Source organism: Strongylocentrotus purpuratus, unplaced genomic scaffold, assembly GCF_000002235.5.
Source record: "Strongylocentrotus purpuratus isolate Spur 01 unplaced genomic scaffold, Spur_5.0 spur5_scaffold_21, whole genome shotgun sequence".
Classification (NCBI taxonomy): domain Eukaryota; kingdom Metazoa; phylum Echinodermata; class Echinoidea; order Camarodonta; family Strongylocentrotidae; genus Strongylocentrotus; species Strongylocentrotus purpuratus.
The window spans coordinates 7,885,299-7,902,835 of NW_022145607.1; the positions used below are offsets into that span (position 1 = coordinate 7,885,299).

General features: G+C 37.8%; 1 protein-coding gene across 1 annotated transcript in view; it reads left to right on the forward strand.

The window, feature by feature from the left end:
• Window positions 1–3,666: 3,666 nt before the first annotated feature.
• The window catches only part of SpRunt-1 (protein), a gene marked incomplete at its 5' end in the record, with an annotated part of 35,716 nt that continues 21,845 nt past the window's right edge, over window positions 3,667–17,537 (forward strand). Inside the window, 1 exon segment of the mRNA NM_214614.2 lies at window positions 3,667–3,776. Coding sequence (NP_999779.1) covers window positions 3,667–3,776 — 110 coding nt within the window.

Below are 17,537 nucleotides of genomic sequence, written 5' to 3' on the forward strand. Positions count from 1 at the left end.
AATATTCAGCCCATTTTCGATGCAATTGTGAGAAATACCCAAGCAAGGTCATGGCTAGCAATAAACATTTACATTTCATCATCTTGTTCAATATTTGCTTTATACAGAAAACAGAGAGCTTGCGATATCAATCTTTGCGAATTCCTGAAATTCTGTTTTTTGGTAAATAATATTTTATTTTTCCAATATTGTCTGGAGTTTATTTTTGAATTTTGGAGATACTTGATCTGAATAACAGGGTAGAGAGATGGGAGAAGTGGAGATAATGAAAAAAATGAAACAGAATACGCTGTACATCTATAGAGAGATGTACTGTGAAGAAGGGCTGAAGTGGGGGAGGTGGGGGAGGGGGGGGGCAGTGTGAGAGATCGTCGGGAGGGGTGCCATGAAGAAGAAGATGAATTTATTTTCACATCCTTGAGTCTATAATGAAGTTGTGTCGTATTCTGTGGAAGTAGAATGAGTTCCCTGGAATACAGGTGCCTCTAGCATTGAATCGCACACAAAAAGAGAATGGATTATTGATTACTTGTAAGGGCATGACCTCTTTCCTGCATTGTGTCTTTGTTTACAGAGACGGCTTCAGAGTTCATTTCTTTCTTTTCAATGTCTCATATTGTCTGTCTCAAGTCTTGCAGACAGACTTCCATGTTTGCTTAGAAGAGGGAATGGGGTGCTGAACAAAAAGTTGCAAGCTTTATGAAGTTGTGGATTTCTGTCACAGATTCATGTTGATTCTGCATGCTCTGTGTACATTTATAGTCAAGGGTATTTCCCCCCTTACATGTGCAGCGAAAGCTCTTTCAGTTGTGATAAGTCGTTGCTTGTGGGTTTTCCACAATTTCACTTGGCATGTCTATGAATGATCAATTCATCTATTGCAAGAATTTAGGTCATTAAGTGTGGGGAAATCTGTCATGAATCTCATGATGAAAGCTTATGCATCATTGGCATTCATATTCAAGGGCGCATTATGTATCTATTGCATTCAATATTGACATGTCTAGCACCAGTGGTTTCAATTGGCATAAAAAGAGATGGCTGTCAAGGTCTCTATGTCCAAACAGCCCTATAGATGTGGTTTGTTGATCATTTTCATCACCAGTAACCAAGCATGCTACACCCACCACCCAACCCCCAAAGCCACCAACGCCACCAATACCACCAAACACCTCTTTCTCCATCACCATGGAGACCAGGTATCCTTTCCCCTAACCTCAGCTTGATTTTATGATTATGACCACTCAAGAATTTTCAAGTCAGATCAATTCTTTATTGACCAAAAGACAGTCGATGAGGATAATTATGACCTGGTAGATAAGGAAGGTAACTCTAAATTAAAACAAAACGCACAGCTTTCTCACCCTTCGTTGTCATAGCAACAATATTTATTGATCTTCTCACACTCGCAGCACCAAACTCTGAACTGCTAACAATCTAGTCACCTTACCATTATCTTTGTGAAGCAAACCATATCTGATATCATAAAGATGTCCTTCATATCTTCATGGTTTTTGATCAGTCAATATCCAGTGAATTTAAGCATGACATAAATTTATACATGTACATATTTTTTTTGTTAAATAGAAACTCACAGGTGGAAACAGGAACAATTAATAACTGGATTGCGTGAAGATGGAATTTTAGAATCGATACTTTTAAGTTATAGACCATGAAGCAAACTAAAAGAAGCAGCACATGTAAATCCAATTATTCACCCTTGTAATTATGCTTAGGAAGTAGAAGTAAAATTAATTATTTGCATTTTCTCTCTCAAATTCTGCATGAGTTTTTAACATGAACTGTGTGGGTTGCTCCAACTAGAGTTAGCTGAAGCAGAGACATGTACCATATGCTTTAGATGCCTCTGGTTGAAGCAAGGAGCTCAAGACTGCGAATGCCATGTCTGAAGTGGCTGTCACACATGTGCTGCACTAGGTGTCGTTGCGGTACACCAAATCTGTCCTGCTCTGAATTAAATTTGTACGAAATGATGGTGCGTTTAGTTTGAAGTACACTATTTAGTCTTGATGAATTGGGACAGAGTTGAGTCGCTGTAAACCACTAATCGCTTGGTCTTTCATTAAGTCCTTCATGCCGAAGCACCCTTCCCTGTTCCTGTAACCCTTCATGGTACATCTTCTTGATTTTTCAGACCTGGATTCCTGGAAGAAAAAGTTCCATCCTGATCAGGTCTTAGACCTAAAATGGAACCTCGTTTGTATTGTTAAAACGAGTGCTGCAAAATTGAATTATAATTTATTTTCATCGCAATTTAAGTAGAAAAACAGTGCAGATCTATCGTACAGCCTTTCAATAGGTTTTGTTAGCACTCAGCAGATGGCAAGAGATATGTTCTAGGATGTCCTGGTATGCCATCGTTCAATTACACTTATTTTACTCTGCAATACTGGGATGCAAACAAATCAAAGATTCTTCAACCTAATCAATACAATGAATACAATTTTCTTCTTTCAATGCACATCTTTGTGTGCCTTTTTTACACAATTTGCAAAGGCAGTATCCAAAGGGTTAAAGAGCATTATCTCAGATATCTTTGTAGAGAGATAGAGAGCGAGAGTTTGTTAAAAACTACCTGCAGATAATATTTCATAATCAACGTAGAAGCCTTTGTGGTCTAACTTATGATGTGGTTTGATAAAAATATAAAGAGCCTTGAACAATGAGAAACATAGCAGCGGCAGATGGAAAATTGATAACAGCATGTAGCAATTCAGACATGGTAACATAATTGTATTAGTTTACAAACCTGGGATGTTTAGTCAGACATACCCCGTGTTTGTCTTTACTTATTACCTTATATAAGTGTCAATAAATAACTCCAGGCTTAAGCGCCCCTCATCCTTCTTTAATAACATTCTCCCCTACAGTTTCATAAGTATTGATTTCCACGGGCAGTCGTTGTGAGTTTAGGAGCGTATTTTTCAGTGCCTCTAGGGGGTCCGCACAGTTCGAACATAGCACCGCAAGACATTTCTCCATTTCACCATTTCTTTCTTGCCAGCCTCTCCAAAAAAAAAATGAAATCAAACTTTCCTCTTCTCTTTGGGGAGCCATTACCCGGGAAACTGTCTAAATTGGAAATGATTTTTTATGGGACATTTCCACTTAAGACACATTTTTCTCTGTAGGGAGCTTGATAAAAGTGACTGAAGTTCCCAAATACATGAAATTATTGTCATACTCATGAATGTTTGACTACTTGAAAAGAGGTTGTATTCTTCAACATACTGTACATATATACACAGTGCATTTGTGTATATTAAAAAGAAGATTGAAATACAGAAATGGTTACGGAAGCAACATATGTTTTTAATATATCATACTACACAAAGGTCTACAATACTAAGAGAAAGACTCCAAGCATGCCTTTAATATAAGAAAAAATGCTTCAAAGACTTTTGATCTTTAATTTCGATGATCATAATTGAAGATCCAACGTTTGAACTTTGCAGGCCTTCATTACTCTGATAATGTTTTACTTACTTTACTTTGTTGTAGTTATATAATCTGATTTAATAGCATGAATGACATTAGTCATATTGTATCCCATACTTCAGTTATCCAAAGCATTTACACTTGAATTTAAACTGTATTTATTATACTAAATTTACTAAACAATTTTTTACATTTGTTTCTTCTTCTTCTAGGCAAGAGTTTTACCCTGTCCATCTTCATCTACACCAACCCTCCCCAGATCGCTACCTACAACCGTGCAATAAAGGTCACCGTGGATGGGCCAAGAGAACCCAGACGTAAGTCATACCCCAATTCTTTCACTCAAAAATGGTCTTTTTCACTCGAAAATGATCTTTTTCATGTGCTGTCTGTGCTCTGTATTCACATGTTGATCAGGTTTGATGTGTTTCATGTTTGTTTTGATAATCCTGAAACATGTCGCGTCATGTTTGATTGTCAAAGGGAAAACATCCTGAAGGAAGTCTCTACTTGTGCTGAAGCCTCATAGCTCTTTGGATACAATTGTGTCGTGCTGCAATTAACATGTAGCGAGCAAATAAATCAGCCATTTGATACAGAAGAAGCTGCATATGTTAAGGAATTTCATTTGAAAATGAAATTGAATCTCCAACTTTTCTCAAAACTCAGTCTTTGTTCTTTTGAATCTTCCTGATCCAGACTCTTACAGACTTGTATGTATTGATTAAAGAAACTCCTGGGGAGATTCTATTTCCATTTTCCAAGCACATTTCTTTTCGCGATCTGATGATTTATATAGGGTTTGCCCCCTAGTCATCCCAACAAAGCCTTTAACTGAACTGAAAAATTTGAAATTCGCAGAAAACTGGGTTAAAGGGAAAATCACTTTCACTTTCGCTGGTGTGTCAGTGCATGGTTGATTCTGACTGCTTGAAGCTCTACATTGAGCTGCTGAAGGCCTCCCTCATTGCATTAACATTGTTGAAGTCAACTTTCACTTTCGGGGACGATAAATTTGAAAAGATAAGCATTGATATTACAGTGCTGCCAGAGATTGAATGATATAGGATGCTGTGTTTATTAATTTGGAAAGTGGAATCGATGGGATGACTTGGTTCATCTTCTGTCGGCACTCTTTCATTTTGATATTTATTTTCCAATAGTTTACCACAAATATTAAAATGTATGCATCTGTATTTATGCTTTGACCTGCAGAAGTATTACATCTCCAGCTCACAGTTCAGCTGTGTTTGAGTTTTTAGTGGAATCTTTTGCAAGAGAATATTTGCTTGACTCCCGTTAAGAGCCTGAGATGAATTAATTTCCAGGATATTTATCACACTTTGGATCCATAAAAAATATGAAAGGAATGAGAATGTGTCATGCTTTCATAGCCAGAAAATCAATTCTTCTATTTAAAAAAAGAAATAAAAAGACAGATCGTGTCCAATTGTAGGATTAACTCTTGGTCTAACTTGTGGCACATCTATCATTATAGATACTTCTTAATAATGGTGGAATATTTATATTTCAACAAAGGCTCAAGCAAATGGTAAAATTATGAACCTGTAACTGTTTGTCCGAAAAAAAGGCTTATTAATTAGCATACCTTACCTTCCAGTAGCATCTCTTGCCCCTCCTGGTCTTCTCAATGTCACCCATACAGTATCACACCAGGTATGACTCACACACTGCCTGTATAGATCTGTTTGGATGGCAGATTATATTTTATCAGGTCTTTGGTCATGGGATATGACTACGGATTGATCCAGCGAATATATTAGGCACCATGCTGCTGTGCTTATGAATGGACCATCATTATCAGGTGTTCTTTGCCTGGTTCAATCTATTGATCAAACAAAGCTACAGAGATAGGAAGACAGCTTACAATTCAGAAGATTCATCAACAAAAGCATTCCACACGTGGCAGACATGCCAGGCATATTTGTAGATCCTTTTCATTTATTGCGGCTGTGTAAACTGTACTTTTAAGGACATAATTCTTTTGTGGAATGTGATGTGAAAAAAGCGCGACAATCACAGTTCTTTTTGATTTTTGTTGTTGCCCAACCTGTCACTTGCTTTCATTTTCCCAGTGTTTACATAGACCATTGTGTCTTCTTGTTAAAAGTCAAGATAGTAGTCCTTTAGATTATAAGGACATTTTATTTGACTTACCTATATTCTTTTCTTATTTTATTTTGAACACAAGACATGAAATAAATCTAAACAGGCTTAAAGTAAAGACCCCAAATAAACTGCAATTCCTGGGATTCTCAAATTTGGAAAAATAGGTCTTGTCACTTCATCATTCAATGCAACATTAGGGAATATCTACACAAATTACCTGCTGCTATCCAGCATCCGAGAATCTACGGATCTCATCCCAAGATGTTGTCTTCTGCATCTAGCCAAGACGGTGGGGATTTACCGTTTTTTTTCTCGAGATGATCTCAATCTATCTCTGGATTTGACGGAATTAGAGGACGCATCGAAACGTGTTTAGCATTACGGGAGAAGTGTCGCACAACCAACGAGGGAGGGCTTTCTTTTCCGTCTTCCCTTTTCTTGTAAACTCATTGCTTATTTTGTTCTCTAAAATAACACCCCATAAATGAATACAAGACGATGGTGGTCAGGCTTTGTGGTTTCCATCAGAGCTGTGGAGGGGGAGGACATGGCTTGGAAGGTGTTTAGTTTGTCTCTGAATAAAGGAATAAATATCAGCAGGATTAAAGGGAAGGATCAGAAGCTTAAAATCAAATATCACAAACATATGTTTGATATCTTAGTTTTATAATGGAGTAACAAAAACAAATGGTTTGATGGGGTGATTATCTGTCATTCTTTATGTAGTAAATATGAATCTAAACCTCATTGACATCCATTTTTACAGAAACATTAAAGCAATCAGTAATATTGTGCAAGAGAATGAATGTCATGCCCAAAATTGGTACAAACAAAAAACTGTAGACAGTTTATGAAACGAAGATCATGGAATTCCTCTAATGAGGAGCTTGTATTGGTCAAAACTGTAATACATTTTCATGATAAATTTTCCATTTTATTCCATTCTAATATTTGATTTAGGGTGAAAAGCAGGAAAAACGTTCACAAGACAACTTCAAAATCTTTGTACATTCAACACAACATTGTCTTATTAAGAGCCAGTTGAATCTGTAGTTTTTGATAGAACATTGCTCATTATTGAACAGAGTGTATAGTTGAGATTACTTTGGTGGGGTTTTAAATGCTATCATTGAGTGTAAAAGAGATTAATGATGCATGACTTTCTAATCTATCAAACCATGGTTCTTTGACAGAAAAATTAGTGTTAGAATGGGAGGATTAGAGGGTACGAGAACGAGAGGGTGAAGGAGTTATAAGATCTGGAAGCAAGATAGACAGGTAATGAAGAGACAGAATAGCATTACAGACAAGTTCAATTGAATTTAGATGCCGTGATCAATACGGCGGTTTGCCAGCTTCACGATTCCCCAAGTTGCGATTACGACAGCCCGCGACCCCCTCGGGCGCGATATGGCTGCCGATCGTTTCGCCTGGCTTTTCACCGAGATGGATTGGTTGGCAAGGTCCTGCGACAAATTATCGCGGGGCTAACGTAGCTGGCTTGACCTCGCTCAGGGGGTGGGGATTCGTGCGCCTTGTCAGGCAGCCTGCCAAATGTTAGCTTAGCTGTAGCCACCCCACCAAAAAAACACTGGCCCATGTATGCTGGGCATTATTTCCATTCAGGAACACCCATTCTGGTTAACTTTTCACTCTGATATGAATTGATCTTGGATGAAAGCAGAGGTGGAATAACTACCCCATGAAAGGAGGGCTTTGTCAATAAGCGGATGGGGTCCAGTACGCCCGCCCGCCCGCCAGCCCGGCAGCCTGGCTGGCTGCAGGGAGGAGGGTAAACATTTTGTCCTGTGATTGTTCCCTGTTTGTCAAGAGCTTGTAGAAGCACCAGAAAAACTAGCCCCTGTGTCTATTGTGTGCTCTCTGAAACTTGAAACGCACTTTTCTGAAAGGAAAAGGGCATGAGTGGACGAATACTCCAAGTGTAGGTGGATTAATGATTATTGAATGAAGCTGTTTATTCGTTTCAAGGTTATGATTCTTGAGGGACTTTTATTTGAGCAAGATATAGCAATTTGAGATGGAAGAAAGAGGCTTTGTATGAATCTGTTCTTGCTATTTGATTGGCACTTGTACTTAAAAAGGGCTTCAATTTACAAGGCCCATCATCCTCTCATTGAATTAGTCATTTAGTTAATTGATATCCTGCTTACAATGACTGTCACTCTCAGCATTCATTCATAGAGGGGATTCAATCATTCGAGTACTTTTGTAATTGTGATGCATTACCAATTCAACAAGAGAAACCATTTTTCATAGAAATCTGACTTAAAATAGACCACCAAACTGCCCCTTGTGGAAAAAGAAAAGAAAGGAGACTCTTAAAAGCCAATTAGCTAATTAGACAGAGCAACAGATCAGAGAAATTATTCTCGTTTCAAAGTTTGTTTACATGGTACATGCAATCGATGGTAATACGAAACGAGCCATAGAAATAGAAAGTGCTATTGAAATCCAGCTCACAGTTTCCCCTAATGAAATGAACAAGAACTAGAAACAGAAGAACTTTTCATCAATGCACTATTCTAGTAGACAATTTAAACTGCCCTTTATGATAGCCTGTTTCCAGTCTCAGTTTTGATTTCTAAAAAATTGTCATTTATTGATGTTGAGATAAATACTATGTTCAATATGATTGTAGTGCATCGAGAATTAAAAATAGACTCCTTTGACAGTCCATATACTTATGTATTAATTTGCGATTGTCATTTTAAGATACTTTTTAAAAGACAGAACTGATATGAAAAATTCTCCCGATAGCCTATATGAAAGGCTACCGAGCTTGGCTAGCAATCCGTATAACCTTGTTGAAGTCTGTTATCATATCCTTCTGAAGGATTATCGTGAATAAAATCACTAAATACCAGGATTTGGGAATCAGATAGAAGCTTAGACCTCTGAAAGTGCAATATTACTGTTATCAAAGTCGCAGACATTACCACAGAAGTATTCTCTCAATTGCAACCTCCCAAATCAGTGGGTTTACGCCTAGACTATTTGTAATTTCACTGAAACTTAAGATGTTGATTACACAACATTATTATTCAAAAGGGATGTTTACCAATGTAATACAATTCCTCCATTATTCATTAAAATTAGTGGGTCTATACTAGAAAGACTTGACCAAAACCCTTTACTCATCATCAACACCTTGTCATGTTTTGTAATATTTCATCTTCTCTCTCTATCTGATCATTTCTCTTACTTCCTTCCTTCCTTCCTTAACTGTAATGAAATTCCTAAAAACGATGCACAAATCTGCACGTTCCAAACTAAAGAATACCATTAATCATTACACAACCATGGACCTAAACTTAGCTAAATGTTTGTACACTTATCCATTCTGTCCACTGTGTAGTAATTGTGCTTTGCTTTACACTGTAGATTGCCCAAATCCAGTTCCTGTGTTTAGACCAAGACCTTGTGAGGGGCCAAGGCTCCACCAGTGTTTTATTGAGGGTCACTGTTTGGTTCTCTCCTAATTGACAGATACCAAGGAGAACAAGAGTATTGCAATACAGAGCTCTGATGTGTTCAAGCAATAATAAAACATCTATTGTCTGTCTGGAGCCAGAAAGGTGTTAGCTTCGTCTAAAATGATATGAATTAACACCCTTCTTGCTCCTAAGATATTTTTAAGATATTTTGCTAGATGTTTTGTTTTTGTTATATCTGAAGAGTGCTGAGTGCAAAGTGAACAGCTTCATGATACATGTTTGCCTCTGTTCAGACTTCAGAGCGTTTTTAGTATTTACCTTAGAAATCTGAATGTTTACATGTATGTTATATTTTCTCCGTTGTTTCAATTACACCTGCATGGTATACTCATGTGATGTTAACTGAGTGTTATAATAATTGACAGTGAGAGAAGAGAGAAAGAGCAGGAAAAGAAATCAGCACCATGGTATGTGTTTCCACTGAATCTATTCAGCGAACTTTATTAGTTGTCCTAGTGAAATAATCTCTTAAAAGCCATAAGGACGTTAATTGTGTATGAAATAATATGAGTTAATGCCCTTTTAGCTCTCTGCAGTTGATATAAAAAAAAAATTCAGAGTTCCACCTGCACAAAGTGTACTGTGTGTAGTCTAATGACAATAGCTTCAGCAAGTTAAACATTGCTTTCAAGGGTGTCTTCTTTGCTTGGCCAGTGAAGAGATAATTTGTTACAAATTGTTAATGCCCTATCCATTGTATGAGACCCAACTATTTGACGCATTGTTTGGTAATAACGTCAAATTCTTGCATGAACTACCAAATACAAAGCTGCAAGCATTGGTGCATTAACAGTTGTTGGCAGTGTTGATAATCTTTTGGTTTCTATTTTGAATTATAGTACCTTCAGAATATGTGTAAATGACAAATGTAATATTCATTGGAAAAATATTGTTGAATTATCTGAACATTTTGATGTCTACATGTAGTTTGATAAGAAAGAAAACTGAAGCGATATGATACTGATAACTCACATTTTAACATCTAATGAATACAACAATTACAATTCTCCATTTATACTTTCAGTATTCACTCCTTGCATTTAATGGCAATCATGTCATGTCATATCATATGGAAGTGCTATCAAAGTTCAGAAAGCTTTAGTAGTACAAAATATAAACAAAGATATATGTTTAATAAGGATGATCCTCAAAGGTTAAAACAGTAATCCTGATTAATGTTTTGTACATTTAAATACTGAAGGTTTTGTGAATAACCAGAGATGCATGTAAACAAAGTAGTATTAGGATATATCGAACGATGGCTCCTAACGTAATACCTGTCCAACATATTACAGTTTTCTGAAGGATATCCTTCTTAACCAGAAGTAATTCAAGAAATCCAAGCCTTTTCTTTCCTTCCTCATTCGCTCTTAAAACTTCCTCATCCTCTTCACATCATTTCCTCCAATTAATATGTTTCTAGATAACACATCACTCCCCTTTTTTCTCTCATTTAAAAAAAAATTTGATTGCAGGAACTCATTTTTTGGTGAAAGTTTATGAATGGTGTAATCATTATAATAGTTGTAGATAAATTAGCACATTTAAACTCAGTCTATAATCCGTTCTGAACCATGACAACTACATGTATACACTTGTGTATACACTTGTGTATGCAATCCCCCCCCCCCCCCACAAAATAATTTTGGCATATATACATTGTACATATACAGTAGATCTTTCAATATTTAATTTTCACTTTTTGGAATCGATATGTATCTTTACTCTTTAGGAATCAAAATAATCGCCAATGAGTGAGTAAATGACTGTATTCACATTGCTTGGAGGAGGAGGGGGACGAGGGGCTATATTCCTCACTTACGAGATGTCAAATATACATGTGAAGATTATATATATATTCCTGTTCAGTTTGTCTTCAAATGTATGCCTACTACCTCTTCATGGCCTCATAACTATGTCAGTATGAAGTCCACATCCAAACTTCTGTGAAATGAATTAGGCCTGGCCATGTATGTAGAGCTTATCACCTTCATTCATTGCACATGAAATGAGGAGGTTCTTGACCTTGCCTCGATCTTCCCCAAAGAACGACATCCAGGAAGCGTTTTCTTCCTGTGGTGTTTTCTTACAAACCTCGCTGGCTGATGATCCAGTTTACACTCCTTTCTCAGAAGTTTGGATCATGATATTCAAACTTACAGTAAGATCTTTCATGCTCACTCCAATAATAGTAGAGAAAAAGGATTGACGAGAGAATTAGGTCTGTAACAGAGGACACTTCCTAAATCTATTCCTTTAGTCTTTCAGATTATGCTAGTATTACAGGCAGAGGATGTTTCCGGTGAATGTTGCAGTACAATTTCAAGTGTGATATTATATTTACAAGTTATCTCATTAAGTAATCATGAAATAATCTAGAACAGGGGAAATGATGGTTCAATGACCATTGACCAAGATATGATCATGATTCATGTTACTGAAGTGGTGCCGGTAATAAGTCATGTTTACGTGCATTGCAGGGACAGCTTGAATAGTGTTGAGATCCCTATCACTATGACAGTATACACAACACTATACCAAGTACCATATACACTTCAGGCTTCCTGTATGTACGATGCCATTAATTCTCTCTTGGGCTTCGGTCATTGCCTGAGCTGAGGTCATTCCTGAGGTCATGCTCAAGGTCACGGGTGGTCCCCTCCTAACAGCCAAACGTGGCAGCCAGATTCTTGGAAATGGGCCTTAAAGAGAAAGTTGAGACTTGAGCTCTACCCATGCCATTGCATTGTGAAAGAAACCGCCTGGAAGCCATTGGAAAATCTTGATTTTGTAGTGCATAATAAATCGTGTATTCTGTGATGTTTTGAAATCACCAAAATAATAAGAAATTTACTCACTTTTGCTGAAAATCAGGTCACTCTACACAAACGTGACATAAGTTTTGTCAAAACACTTCAGCTATTTATTGTGATATTTCAAATATAGTAAAGAGCAATCCTTATATGGATAGAAGCAAAATAGAGAACAAGGAAGAGATCTTGAGAAGGGTTAGGAGCTCAGAGCGATTGATTTTTTCAGTTGAGCATAACTTGAGATTGGGGAGTTAGCTGGTGGATTGATGTTTATTTACAGCAAAACAAAACTGAAACAATATCATGGAGTGCCCATTTATGAGTTTGTTTACATTCATTATCAAATTACTATTGATTTATTGGGTTAGACAAGGGTATAGTGATAAATTAGTGAGATGATCATGGGTTAATTGTTAGTTTCAATGATTCTTTTGTTATTGAGAAGGCTGCCATTGTAGAAAGAAATCTGATCACGCAGCCATTAGTTTTAGCTGTCAGAAGTGATTTCCTCCCGTTGGAGTGAGCGCTATGAGGCTACCGCTCTATGTAGGCTTAGCATGGGAAATTAAACAAGGCAGGGCACGGTATCTGGAGTGGACCTCTTTTCACTTACGAGGTGATCACTTTCGTGCTTCTAACCCTACTTAATTTAACCTTTCTGACTACAGTATTCTCTTTCTTGTTTCCTGTTTTTTACAGTAGTTGTGTTTTATTGGTATTGTGCCTGGATCAGAAAGAAATAAAGGGCAATTTTAAAAACCAAAGGCATATGATTAGCAATATACACATTTTCAACCTGCTTATATCACTATGGAAGTAGATACATCACTTTTTACAAGGTGTATAATAGGTCTATAAAAGGGCCTATGATTGCAATTTAATTTATATTTTTGTTATAATCTCTGAATGACTAATTTGATTGATATTTTCTTTTGATATCTAGCCCTCGTTGCGCAGTCGATAATACTTTGCATTCAAGGCGAGAAAAATATAACTTGAAAAAGTGAAAGGAAATTTGTGGACAATGGAAGCACGTCGCCCTCTCACTCTCTTGTTCTTCACCTTCCCGAGAGGCATCATTATAAGCAGAGGAAGCAACACCTTTTCAAAAAGGTGATTCCCCTCTCTCGTAAACAAAATGGCTGCTTTAGATTTGCAATACCAATACAGCTTGAATGAAGGAGTGAAGGTAAACACTCCAATTGGCCAAATAAAGCCGTCATTGAGTTGGATTTTCTGAAGAAATCGTTTGGGCTTGGACCCTCTTAGAAGGCTTCTTGAGAGGTTTAATCTAGCAAGCATAGAATACAAAAGACCAGTAAGTCCCAAGTAAGTCTCATTGTCTGTGCTTCGTGCTCTTTAAGAGTACCTCTCTCTCTCTCTCTCTTTCCTTCTCTCACATGGTCTATTATCCATTTTGGTTGAATGTCTCTCATTAAATGCTTTCTCTGTTGAATTTCTCAATAGCCCCTACTCAGGGACGTTAGTCAGGTGTGCGTATGTGCGACCGAGCAGCGATCTTAAGTGGATCTGCCGCGGCAGGGAGAGGTCATTGGCGGTCAGCGGAACGCCGCTGTTTGATTCCCCGGCCGAGGTGATCCCGGGACCTCATGAATAACCATGGTTGGGAGCGTGTTGTCAGTTTGTGCAAGCCAAACTCCCATTTGTTGGATTGTTTGTACGGCTGTTAGGAATTTGAATCTCTTTCTCTCTTACCCTCCGTCCCTCTCCTTCTCCTCTTCTTCTAGAGCAGCATTTGAGAAGAACTGGAGAGTTATTCTGATAGCATGAGGCACAAGCTTGGGATGTAGTCTGACTTCCATCTCTTGAGAATGTAAAATCATTTCTGTCTCATCTGCAGTCTAGCATCAGAAATTATGTTTTAATTGTCATCAATTTTGAATGTATTTAATAGTGAACTATAGAATTAGACTTTATTCAAATTGTTCCAATTAAGAGCTGAAATCCCTGATTTTCTTTTGTGATATTGATGTCTAGGAATATTTGTTTCTATTTCATTGCTTCCTAAAGCTCTCCCCCACTTCACTATGTAACGCCATGTCATGAGTAGAATGCATTGTAAAAATGGTATTCACTGAATCTGGAATTGCAGGTTTCATGTACTTCACTCTTCTGTAATGAAATGGATTGTCAATCAACTAGAGTAGCTAGAAGAATCGCATCGCTCTATTTTGTTTTCTCATGATATCTTTGTATCTCAATTGGATTATATTGCTAATCAATAATCATCCAATTTCTTACAAGTTGTGTGGCCTTTGATCTGTTTCTTCATTGGAGTCACTTCCAAGCTTATCCCAGGTAGAAGAACATTTTGCAGTCAATTTCATTGATCTTTCAAATCACAATAAATTCGATCTTTTCAAATCGATACCTAGAGTAAATTTGGCAATGTCCTTGCTTCTTTCTCTTCCAAACATGCAAACAAAGCTGCATGCAAGATTTGTTTATATCTGTAAGACACAAGTTTTGTTCTCCCCGATCGATACATCACATAAACCTGTAAGTTCAAAGCGTCCACAGACTGTCAACAAGGTGGTGAAGCATTTCTAAAGAAGCGGCGTTGCAATGAGTTTCCATTGTTTCTCCTGGACCCAAGGTGACCAGTCAAGCAAGTCTATCCTTCGCACCTGTGTTCATTCCCAGGATGCACAATAGAAGGCTTCAGGACTGATCGTCCAAAACCCTAGGTCCAGGATCCCTAACAATGGGTCTCTCATTAACGTTGGCTTAATGCCCTGGTCCGATCAGCAAGGCTGATTTAACTCAATCACAATCATGTGCACTACTTCCACTTTTGTTGTTTGATGTGCTGGAACCTCTTGTTGGTTCTGTTCATATAAGGCAGCCTAATTTGATTAATCTCTGGAGTTCCATCTGTCTTAATACCCTTCAATTTCATTAGGGTTATAGTGTAATATAGGATTTCATTTTCACATGTCATTGTACTATATATAAGACAGTTTTAGATGTCACAAGTTACAGAGGTACATGTACTTTGTGAAACTGTTTACCTAAGTAACTTGCATTGGCGTGACTTGATTGAAAGTATCGGTTATAAATCCATAATGTACTCAACAATAATGCCCTGAATCTTGTGGAACAGGATACAGAATTGCTTGAATGAATATAAATCTAGTCATTCTAGTGTTATAGGTTATAACCATAAAATTGTGATGTTTTTAGATGAGTATTAGTGAATGGAATGACAAAATTATTTGGTCAAAATTCCATATTCTTTTACTGCTAGATCTTCATTATTTTTCCTTGCCCTTAGCCTTATCATGCATCTGAATTTCTTCATTTTTTTTCTAAGTGAAACATTCTATGTGGAGTATTCTTTGTGAAGAAGGTCTCAACATGACTTTCGTATGCTCTCAGGACACATCCCTGCAGCATCTTGGTTCTTTTCCTACTGCCTAGAACATGCCAAGAAATCCTAGCAACATTTGTAATGTTTGGAGAGCAAGAGGAAGGACAGGAGGAGGAGATAGAAGTGTGCCAAGGATTTGGTCATCAAGGTCACAAGGTCACAGTACAATCTCTACAGGAGACTGATACTGAAACATTTCATATCATTCAATATCCTTAATCCTGAATTATGCAACACGTGGCGACTGTTGCAGTCACATGACTTCACCGTTACCCTCTCAATTCGTAGTTCTTGCAGTATTGTGCTCCCCCGATTCCCGACATTTCACAGGTGTAGTAGGTCCATAATTGTAAACTGTCTGCAGTTGCTTCTGCTGCACATGTTCTTCCCTAATCTCTCCCTCAGCTCAGTTAGCCTTCATACCATGTGCTAGCTGTAGACCTTGTATGGTCTATGTACCCTAGCTTGCTGCCTGTCTCTGTGCAGGCTGTGACCGGTGTATCTGCTGTGTGGTTGCTAGGGGTAACCTGTTCTACTGGCGCTGGGAAAATCCCCTGACTCATAAAGAGGAATAAAGACAAAGTGTCTGGACCCTTCTCAACTTGTCACATCTTTTAAAACTAATTGATCTATTTCTTTTGTTGTTTTAATGACATGCTTGAGATTTTGTCAGGTACCTGACTGGGCAGAGAATGGAAAGGAACCTGTTCCTTTAAACCCCATTGTGGTTTAGTTACAAGTGCAATTATTGACAGTGTCAAGTGCTCTTGATTATTATCTGTGGAGCGACGTGTTTCCATGGATCATGACTTTTCATTTCATATCCAGTCATATGAGTGTACACTTCCATACTATCGCCTTGTGTGTGCCACATATTTCTTATGTTACACGTGTTAGAAATGTATAGTTTTTTTATAATTTTTTAATAGATTAGTAATACATAACATCTCTAAGCAGCATCGTGTTAAACATAGAAATCAGGGAGAACACTCAAAGTAAAACAGAGGATAAAGAATCTGCTTGTAATATGCTTTATAGGTTGGAAAGGAAACTCTTCTAAGAAACAAGATTTCTTTACCGTACAATGGCTAAGATTGGAAACGAGGCACATGCCAATGAGAATGTAACCGATCTCCCAGTGAGATGTCACCAATCTCTTTCTCCCTGCCAAAAGGGGTCTCTTTTCCTGTCAGATGAACTTGCCTGTACAGCCTTATTGATTTTCCTTTAAGTCCACTTGGTCGAGCGAGCATTTCGACACCCGCAAAATGCCGATAATGGTCGGATCGTTGAGAGGCAAGGTGCCGCAAAGCTAGATTTGTGGTCAGTCAGCTCAGGTAGTTTGCTCCACGCGCCATGACAGGGTATGTAAGACGTAGGAGACCACAGTGTTGGTATTTGAGGGATAGGTGGTGGTAGTGGGAGTGGACGTTCCTACCTCTCTTCTACTACCTACATTCTCTTTCTCTCTCTCTCTCTCTGGAGTGTGGTGTAGACATGGCAAGGACAGCCATACAGAAAAAAATATCATCTGTTTGGATCCAGAAGGGCCTTTAATTCCTATCATTATACACAGTTAACACCCTTCTGGCTCCAAGTCCAAACAGATGAAATTATGATAAACTGTTTAAATTCAAGTTTTCTGGTCATTGCTAATATCACGAATCCTGCTTCCTTCTTACCTGAAAGGTAGCAGGACATTTAATGCTTACATATCTTTAGTTTAGAGCTAGAATGGCGTTAACTATGAGCACTTTGCATGGCGTAAATGCCCTTTTGGTTCTGAGCAGATGATATATGTGAGTAACTTTTCTACAGGTGTGTGATATCAAGCACTCATCCTTAATCATCAAGGAAAATGATCCCTTCTGTAGTCTAAGGAATTCAATAAAAACTGAGCAACGATTCTATTAATAGTCCCACACTATTCTTTTAAATGCTGTAAATGCTACCAGTAGCCATGCATTATTCATATGTCATCCAGCTACCACTTACTGGTGTTGGTTGCCAGGAAATCTAATAGATACATATTACCTTAATCCCTCTGCACTTCTTAGGCAGGATTAGCTTAATCTCCTGTGGTATCTAATGGGATCCTTTGGCAAGGATAAGAAGGCTTAGGGTATTAGCCTAGCGTGCCAATGTGGATTTTCAAACAAAATTTGATATTTGTACTACCGGTACTTCATATTGCATTTGAGAGTATTGAGTGTGTGTTCGATCTGATCG